General features: G+C 47.1%; 1 protein-coding gene across 1 annotated transcript in view; it reads left to right on the forward strand.

Moving 5' to 3' along the window:
- LOC122554658 (dysferlin-like) overlaps positions 1–10,184 on the forward strand; it is a 283,205-nt gene that overhangs the window by 113,181 nt on the left and 159,840 nt on the right. Inside the window, exons 9-10 of the mRNA XM_043700348.1 lie at positions 3,520–3,686; positions 4,728–4,842. Of these exons, the coding sequence (XP_043556283.1) occupies positions 3,520–3,686; positions 4,728–4,842 (282 nt within the window). The remainder of the gene's footprint in view (positions 1–3,519; positions 3,687–4,727; positions 4,843–10,184) is intronic.

The following is a 10,184-nucleotide window of genomic DNA, read 5'->3' on the forward strand; positions in this document are numbered from 1 at the left end:
ACACTATCCACAACTCCACCAGCCTTCGCGTCATCGGCAAACCTACTAACCCACCCTTCCATTTCCTCGTCCAAATCACTTATAAAATTCACAAAGAGCAGAGGTCCCAGAACCGATCCCTGTGGAACACCACTGGTCACTGAGCTCCAGGTTGAATACTTTCCATCTACTACCACCCTCTGTCTTCTATGGGTCAGCCAGTTCTGTAGCCAGACAGTCAAATTTCCCTGTATCCCAGACCTCCTTACTTTCTGAATGAGCCTACATGGGGAACCTTATCAAACACCTTGCTAAAATCCATTTACACCACATCCACTGCTCTATCTTCATCAATGTGTTTTATCACATCCTCAAAGAATTCAATAAGGTTCGTGAGACATGACCTGCCCCTCATAAAGCTGCTCCTCGGATGCTGCCTGTATTGCTGTGCTCTTCCAGCACCACTAATCCAGAATCTGGTTTCCAGCATCTGCAGTCATTGTTTTTACCTCATAAAGCCATGCTGACTATCTCTAAACAAACTATGGCTTTCCAAATAATCATAAATTCTGTCTCTCAGAATCCTCTCCAATAATTTGCCCACCACTGACATAAGACTGACCAGTCTGTAATTCCCAGGATTATCCCTATTCCCTTTCATGAACAAAGGAATAACATTTGCCACCCTCCAATCATCTGGTACTATTCCAGTGGACAGTAAGGACGCAAAGATCATCGTCAAAGGTGCAGCAATTTCTTCCCTCGCTTCCTGTAGTAACCTCAGGTATATCCTTATGTTTTTCAAAATTTTCAGCACATCCTTCTCCTTAACATCAATCTGTTTGAGCATATCGGTCTGTTTCACTCTGTCCTCAGAAATATTAAGATCCCTCTCAGTAGTGAATATTGAAGTTGAGTATTCATTAAGGCCCTCCCTTACTTCCTCTGACTCCAGGCACAAATTGTCTCCACTATCCCTGATTGGACCTACCCTCAGTCTGGCCATCCTCTTGTTCCTCACATAGGTGTAGAATGCCTTAGGGTTTTCTTTAATCCTACTCACTAAAGATTTTTCATGCCCCCTTCTAGCTCTCCTAAGTCCATTCTTCAGTTCCTTTCTGGTTCCCTTGTAACCCTCTAGAGCCCTGTCTGATCCTTGCCTCTTCAACCTTAAGTAAGCTTCCTCTTCCTCTTTACTAGATGTTCCACATCCCTTGTCACCCAAGGTTCCTTTGCCCTACCATCCCTTCCTTGCCTCAGTGGGACAAACCTTTCCAGCACGATCAGCAAGTACTTCCTAAACAACCTCTTATGCATTTCCTGGAGAACATCTATTCCTAATTTAGGCGACCCCAGTTCCTGCCTGATGCCATTGTAATTCCCCCTCCCCCAATTAAATACTTTCCCATACTGTCTGCTCCTATCCCCCTCCATGACTATAGTAAAGGCCAGGGAGTTGTGATCACTATCACCGAAATGCTCTCCCACCAAAAGATCTGACACCTGGCATGGTTAGTTGCCAATCACCAAATCCAATATGGCCTCCACTCTAGTCAGCCTATTGACATATAGCATCAGGAACCCTTCCTGGACACACCTGACAAAAACTGCTCCATCCATACTATTTGAACTAAGGAGGTGACAATCAATATTAGGGAAGTTGAAGTCATCCATGACAACAACCCTATTACTTCTGCATCTTTCCAAACTCTGCCTCCCAATCTGCTCCTCTGTGTCTCTGGGGGGGTCTGTAGGAAACTCCCAATAGAGTGACTGCTCCTTTCCTGTTTCTGACTTCCACCCAGACTGACTGTGGACAAACCCTCCCCGATGACCTTCCTTTCTACAGCTGTGATACTATCTCTGATTAGCAATGACACTCCTCCACCTCTTTTACCCCATCACCTATTCCTTTTGAAACCCTGGAACATCCAACAACCATTCCTGCCCCTGTGATATCCAAGTCTCCGTAACGGCCACAACATCATCATTCATGTACTAATCCATGCTCTGAATACATCACCCTTATTCCTGACACTTCTTGCATTAAAATAGATACAGTTCAACCCATCCCACTGACTGCACCTTTGCCCTATCAAGTGTGTATCCGTCCTCATAGATTCTGTGCAAACTGTTTCTGGCCGTTCACTACCTACTCCATCATCTGATCCTTAGCTCAGGTTCCCACCTCCCTGTCAATCTCGTTTAAACCCTCCCTAGGAGCTCTAGCAAACCTGGCAAAGATGTTCTCGAATAACCTGGACGGTAAATGCACTTGGCATGCCATTTTTATTTCCTGGATAATTTGGATTTGCAAATAACGTGTTCTAGAGTAAATTGGGTATGAATATCTTGAATTTGAGAATATGATGAGACAGCAAGTGTGCTCTAGAAAGTCCAGCATTGCATTCTGGAACAACGATACAAGAGGCTGAGTGCACCTGTAAGTGTGCAGTGACTCGGACTAGCTGTATTTGTATTCGCAAACAAGTAGAAACGTTCAACAGTGTGTTCTAGAATAACTTTGGGGTAGTCCATGCTTTGCTGTAGAATACTAGATTTTAATGGATGTGTTCTAGGATAACATGGGGTGCTGATAGTGTGCCCTAGGCTAGCCAGAGGACAGTTTGTTCTGGAGTGTACCACGATAGTACATCTTGCAATCTAGAACAAAGCCAGCAGTCACACGACACCAGGTTATAGTCCAGCAGGTTTATTTGAAAGCACCCTGACGAAGGGGCAGTGCTCTGAAAGCTTGTGATTTCAAATAAACCTGTTAGACTATCACCTGGTGTCATGTGACTTCTGACCTTGTCCACCCCAGTCCAACACTGGGCCCCTCTACATCAGTATTCGATTAGATTAGATTACAGTGTGGAAACAGGCCCTTCGGCCCAACAAGTCCACAGCGACCTGCCGAAGCGCAACCCACCCATACACCTACATTTACCCCTTACCTAACACTACGGGCAATTTAGCATGGCCAATTCACCTGGCCTGCACATCTTTGGACTGTGGGAGGAAACCGGAGCACCCGGAGGAAACCCACGCAGACACGGCGAGAACGTGCAAACTCCACACAGTCAGTCCCCTGAGGCGGGAATTGAACCCGGGTCTCTGGTGCTGTGAGGCAGCAGTGCTAACCACTGAGCCACCGTGCCGCCCACAGTCTAGAATAACATGATGCAGTGCTGTCCCAGCCTGATTTGGGATAGTGAAACCTGAATTATTGTAAATAATTTGCTCCTCTTGCCTAGCTCCTGTTACATTTGTACCAGAGCAGGGGAGTATTTTTAAAAATCACTTGTGGGACAGGGGTGTCGCTGGCTAACCAACATTTATGGCCTGTCCATAATTGCGCCATAGAAGCAGGCTACTTTGTTATGGATGGTGTCAAGCTTCTTGAGTCTGATCAGTTTCCATTTTTTGTGAAGTCTGTGCTTGGTAAGAGTTGATTCCCTCTGGGGTTTGGGTAACTTGGGGGCTGTGTAATCCCGGATGGGGGTGAATGAGGCTAACGGAGCTGTCTTTCTCGTGCAGTACGAAAACCAGACCAAGTTGGCCCTGGTCGGGAATTGGGGCACAACGGGCCTCACCTATCCCAAATACTCCGACGTCACCGGGAAGATCAAGCTCCCCAAGGATTCCTTCCGGCCGTCGGCAGGCTGGGCTTGGGCAGGAGACTGGTTCATCTCTCCTGAGAAAACGTGAGTGTGTGTTTCAGGTCCGGGTGCGAGTGAGGGGTGCTGGGATTGAGAATGTGCAGCTTCGGCAATTTGAGCATTTTTTTTTGCCACTTTCCAATTAAACGGAAGCTCTGACGGTGTACCATGGATGGGCAGAGCAGGCCCTGCTGAGTTACCTGAGGCCTAAACACAGGGAAAGGGCCCTTCGGCCCATCGAGGGCTCACTGTTCACGTGCAAAGTGCTCCCTTGAGTGTTAATGGGTGACATTCTAGTCAAAAGGTTATGGGATCAAGTCCCACAGCAGATCCTGCACACGAGCTGATGTGATCCTGAAGGAGAGTCACTCCAAAGGCACTGTCATTGCGAATGAGTTGCTAAACCATGGCTCCTGTCTACCCGTCTTGAGTGAGCATTGTCTTGGAAGATGGGGTAGGGTTATTCCTAGTATCCCAACCAGTATTGGCCCCACCATGGAAAAGCAGAAATGCCAGCTGTCGTGTTATGACCCTGTCCCGCTACTTGGGATCTTGCTGTGCATTTGTCGACTCCTGCACTTGCCACAGTGAAGGCACCTCAAGAGTTGTTTCATGGGTTATGAATCTCTTGAAGGCATTATAGAGAGGGGCATCCTTGCTGTCCTGTTCCGTGGGATCACTCTCACCTCCTACCCACTTCACCCCACCCCAAGAAGAGATCACTTGGTCAGAATTGATCAGTTGCATTGCTATCATCCCAAGAGTGATCCAGAGAGTCTCTGCTAACCTCTGGCCAAGGGACGGAGCCTGAGTCCATGCAGAAGTAGCTGTCACTAATTATACTATTGACTCATACAAGCACGAACTCCCACCTCACCCAGGGGTATTGCAATGTCTTTGTTGCTAGGGTCCCATGAGCTGAATTTCTAAAGAGTGTGGTTGTTGCAGTCTTCAGTTCGGTCTCTGTTATCAATGATAGCCCTATTGCCCCCATTAATACCCACTGGCCCTTGGCTGTGGTTACTGGGTCGATAAGGGTAAGGGGATAGAACACATTAACATATTTCGGGGCATTCTCACTTACAGGTTGCTGTACGATGTGGATGCTGGTCACATGACCTTCGTTGAGGAAGTGTTTGAAAATCAGGCCCGGTTGCCAGGGGGACAGTGGATCCAAATGACTGAGGCCTACACTGACATAGTAAGTACCCTCATGGAATGATGGCAAAAAGAGGCCATTCATCATGCTTGTACCCAAAGGGCAGCCTAATTAGAGCCTAATTAGACCCGCTCCCTTTTGTTCCTACTGCACAGAATCATTGCAAGGCAAGAGGAGGCTATTCAGCCCACCACCTACAGTGTGGGGGCAAGCCATTTGGCCCATCAAGTCCACACTGACCCTCCAGAGAGAGTCCCACACCCTAGCCCTTCAACCCCACATTTCCTATGACTAACCCAACTAACCTGCACATCCCCGGACAGTATGGGCAATTTTACATGGTCAATCCATCCTAACTCGCACATTCTTTGGACTGTGGGAGGAAGCCCATGCAGATACTGGGAGAACATGCAAGCTCCACATAGACAGTCACCCAGGCCAGGAATCGAAAGCTAGCCCCTGGCACTGTGAGGCAGCCATGCTAACCACACAGTCCTTCCAGGCCTGCACTTGCTTTCTGATGGACTGATCTCCACTAATCAGTTTGGACTTTGTGCCCCCTCTCATTTCACAAGTGCCAGCATTTTCTCCCGTCCAGATCCGTCAGCCTGGATCCCTCATGGCTAACATAGAACACAGAACATTACAGCGCAGTACAGGCCCTTCGGCCCTCGATGTTGTGCTGCCCTGTCATACTAATCTGAAGCCCATCCAACCTACACTCTTCCATGTATGTCCATATGCCTGTCCAATGACAACTTAAATGCACTTAAACTTGGTGAATCTACTACTGTTGCAGGCAAAGCATTCCATACCCTTACTACTCTCTGAGTAAAGAAACTACCTCTGACATCTGTCCTATACATACCACTCCTCAATTTAAAGCTATGCCCCTTGTGCTCGCCATCACCATTCTTGGAAAAAAGGGTCTCCCTGTCCACCCTTTATAACCCTCTGATGATCTTGTATGTTTCTATTAAGTCACCTCTCAACCTTCTTCTCTCTAACAAAAACAGCCTCAAGTCTCTCAGCCTTTCCTCGTAAGACCTTCCCTCCATACCAGGCAACACCCTAGTAAATCTCCTCTGCACCCTCTCCAAAGCTTCCACATCCTTCTTATAATGCGGTGACCAGAACTGTACACAATACTCCAAGTGTGGCCGTACCAGAGTTTTATACTGTTCTGAAATACTTCAATCAGACCTTCCTCTTGGCGTTCTGTACTCCAAGGAAAACAGTTCCAACCACTCAGTTTCCACCTTCACAACCAAATCTTCTCAATCCTGGAACCATTCTCATAAATCGCTTCTGCACGCTCTCTGATGTCTTCATATCACTCCCATCATGCGGCACCCACATGCGTACACAGTACCCCAGCTGCGGCGGGGGGGGCAAACAAGTCTCTTGTACAAGTACAACATGCCCTTCCTGCTCTCGTTCTCTATGCCTCCACTAATAAAGCTGACAACGCTATGTGGTTTATGAAATTCTCTCTCAACCTTTGCTGCCACCCTCAGTGATCTGTGCACTCTGGCTCCCTCTCTGCCTTTCTCCTATTCCCTTTGAAGATGAATTTCAGGTGACGTCCCAACAACATGTTGTGTCAAAGAAAGCTCATCTCCTCACCAGATCTTTTGCCTCTCCATGTCACCTGGTAGCAGAACCTCCTGCTTTCTCCCTGTTCCACTCCATGAAAATCCCAGGACAACACTATGAACATAAGAGCAGAAATAGTCCATTCAGCCCATCGAGTCTGCTGTGCCATTCAATGAGAACCATACCTTAGGTTTGTTTTGTCCCTTGAATGAGTACAATGCAGGTTTACAAAGATGATACCAGGAATTCAGGGGTTAAGTTATGCAGAGAGATTAGACAAATTAGGCCTTTATTCCCTCGAATTTAGAAGGTTAAGGAGAGATCTGATCGAGGTTTTCGAAATATTAACAGGGAAGGATAGGGTAGATAAAGATAGACTATTTCAACTGGATGAAGATTTGCGTGTGTGGCACAGTAGCTCAGCGGTTAGCACTGCTGCCTCACAACACCAGGGACCTGGGTTCGATTCCAGCCTCGGGTGACTGTCTGCATATTCTCCCCGTGTCTGTGTGGGTTTCTTCCCACAATCCAAAGACGTGCAGTTTAGGTGAATTGGTCATGCTAAATTGCCCATAGTGTCAGGTGTAAATATAGGGTAGGGGGATGGGCTACTCTTCGGAGGGTCAGTGTGGACGTGTTGGGCCAAAGAGCCTGTTTCCATGCTGTAGGGAACCTAATCTCACTCCGGAACCAGGTGATGCAGTCTCAGGGCCAGGCCATTCAGGAGCGGTTTTAGGAATTACTTCTACGCACAAAGAGACATGGAGGTTTGGAACTCTTTTCCACAAACAATGGCCAAGGCTAATTCAATCATCACTCTTCATTCTGAGAGAGACAAATTATTATTAAGCAAGGGATATGGGCCCAAGGCAGGCATATGGAGTTAGGCCAGAGAACGGCCATTGAATGACGGAGCAGTCTGGAGGGGCTGAAAGGCCTACTCCTGTTCAAGTGTCCCTGTGTTCTGAGCGCGTTGCTGGTCTGTTAATCCTGAACTCCACTTCACTTTACTCTGAACCCTTTCTGCTCTGAGGTGGACATCTCTAGATTGATTAGTTGCCCCAGGATGCTCCTCCTTCCCATGCATTCCAGTGGTATTCCATTGTCAGTGAGTCACTAAGATATTTAAATGGTCCAGGTCTTCCACAATATGAAGCAAGTCTCCGTGACGGTGACCATGACAACCACGTCGATTGCCATAAAAACCCATCAGGTTCACCAATGTCCTTTAGGGAAAAAAACTGCCATCCTCACCTGGTCTGGCCTATACGTGACTCCAGACCCACAGCGACGTGGTTGACTCAGTTTGGAAGAAGGGTCACTGGACCCGAAACATTAACTCTGCTTCCTCTCTCCACAGATGCTGCCAGACCTGCTGAGTTTCTCCAGCAATTTCTGTTTGTGTTTCAGATTTCTGGCATTCCTAGATCCTTGGTTTTTCTTTTGGGTTGACTCTCAACGGCCTTTAGAAATGGCCCAAAAAGATCACTGAGTTCAAGGGCCATTAGGGCCAGGCGATAACTGTTGGCTTTGCCAGCAGTGTCTACATCCCATCGAAGAATAAAGAAAACAAAAGGCAGAGGGTGACCTATCGCCCATCGCCTCTGTGCTAGCTCCTTTGAAGAGCGATCGCATTAAGTCCCGCATCCAACTTCACCCCCATCACCCGCATCATTTTCCCTCCAAGTATTTACCCAGTTCATGGATTGTTTATCCAATGATCTGTGGAAGCCTTTACCACAGAGGGCTGGCTCATGAAGTATACTTGAGGCTGAGACCAACCGATTTTTAATCAGAAAGGGTATGGAGGGGAAAGGCAGTAAAGTGGGGTTTAGGGCTATCGGATCAGTTGCTATCTCACTGAATGTTGGAGCAGACTCGATGGGCTGAATGGGCCTACGTCTGCTCCGATGGTGTTATTTCCTGAACCGAAAGGAAACATTCCATCACGCGGTGCATTCCAGATCTTCCCCGCTCAGTACCAGAAGATACTTGGCACCTAGGTTTATTTAGTTAATCTGCAGCCCCCTTTGTTGACATCACAGAGATTCAGATAGTTTTCCTCTATTGATTCTATCCAAAACCGTAACAATTTGAAACATCCCCACCACAACTTCCCATAGCTTTCTCTTGCTGTAATTCCTTAACCCTGGAACTATTCCAGTCACACTTCTGTGTAACCTTTCACTGTCCTTCCCAAAGGGTGGACACAGTATCCCAGCTGAGGTAGCACAAATGTTTTATATCAGAGTAATGTAATTTCCTTCCTTCTGTAATCACTATTCTACTCATAAAGCCGAAGGTCCCGTACAGTTTATTGATTTTATGTGTTCATCTTTGAAGGTTTGCACGTGGACATTAAAGATTTGCATTGCAAAAGCTTTGGAAAGGAGGCAGTTTGGCCCCTCAAGTACCTGCTAGCCAAGAATGAGCTATTCATCCCCATTTTCCCAGTCTTGGTCCAAGCCCTGTGAGTGGTGGAACTCCAAGTGCAAAGGCTTTCTGCCTCTACCTCCCTTTTTGGAAACAAGCTCCAGACCCCAGGCACCACGCCCCCATCCCACCAAGTGAACCTCTTATTGAGTCCCCTCTATTTGTTCTTTTCCCTATTGCCCAGAGGTTGCTCAAAGTGGGAATGCAGCGTTCCAGAAAAGAGGAGACTCTCCCACGTCACTGGGCACTCTCTCTGATTAGAAGTAAAAACATCCCCTCTCACTTGGGTGACACGGGGGAAACCAAACCCTCCCAATCCCAGAGTTGATCCAAAAGTTTAATATTTTCTCAAAGGACCTAAAATTCCTGCAATTTATCTTTTTTATGAACCCAGGTTCTGTACTTAACTGCTCTCGTTAAAGGAGGCAATAGTCTAATGGCGTTATCGCTAGACTGTTAACCCTGAGACCGCAGTCATACTCTGGGGACCTGGGTTTGAATCCTGTTATCATGGAAGTTGGATCCCATTTTTTAAAATCTGGCATTAACCATCGAGTAATGATCGTGAAACTGGTGTCAATTGTTGGGGAATATTGAGGGAAGGAAACTGCCATCTTTACCTAGTCTGGCCAATGTGTGACTCCAGATCTAGAGCAGTGCTGTTGACTCTTCACTGCCCTCTGGAGCAGTTAGATATGGGAAATAAATGTTGGCCAAGCTAGAGTCGTCTTCATCCTATAAACAAATTTTTAAAAAGGCTCAGCAGGTATCAGAACTCCTTGGTGAGACTCACAATGCATTCCTCTCCCATCCCAATTGGCGATTGTCCCATCATCCTCTGCAAATGGAGCCAATCGTATTGTCTGAACAGATGCCATTTACTCCCTTACCCATTTGGAATAACAGAGTGCTGCTTGACCATCATTTTCAACCATGCCTTGAGCTGGAAACTGCTGAACCCATCGGAATTCATTGAGACAAAGATATCTGATTTGCAATGCAGAGAGACGCCAACAGCATTGGTTCAATTCCCACAGCAGCTGAAGTTACCATGAAGGACTCTCCTTCTCAACCTCTCCCCTCACCTGAGGTGTGTGGTGACCCTCAGGTTAAACCACCACCCGTCACCTCTCTCTAATGAGAGAACAGCCCTAACGCCCTGTAGGCCTGTGTCAATTTTTGGTTCGAATCATAGAGATGTACAGCATGGAAACAGACCCTTCGGTCCAACTCGTCCATGCCGACCAGATATCCCAACCCAATCTAGTCCCACCTGCCAGCACCTGGCCCATATCCCTCCAAACCCTTCCTATTCATATACCCATCCAAATGCCTCTTAAATGTTGCAATTGTAC

This window comes from Chiloscyllium plagiosum, chromosome 1, assembly GCF_004010195.1.
Source record: "Chiloscyllium plagiosum isolate BGI_BamShark_2017 chromosome 1, ASM401019v2, whole genome shotgun sequence".
In the NCBI taxonomy this organism is placed as follows: Eukaryota; Metazoa; Chordata; class Chondrichthyes; order Orectolobiformes; family Hemiscylliidae; genus Chiloscyllium; species Chiloscyllium plagiosum.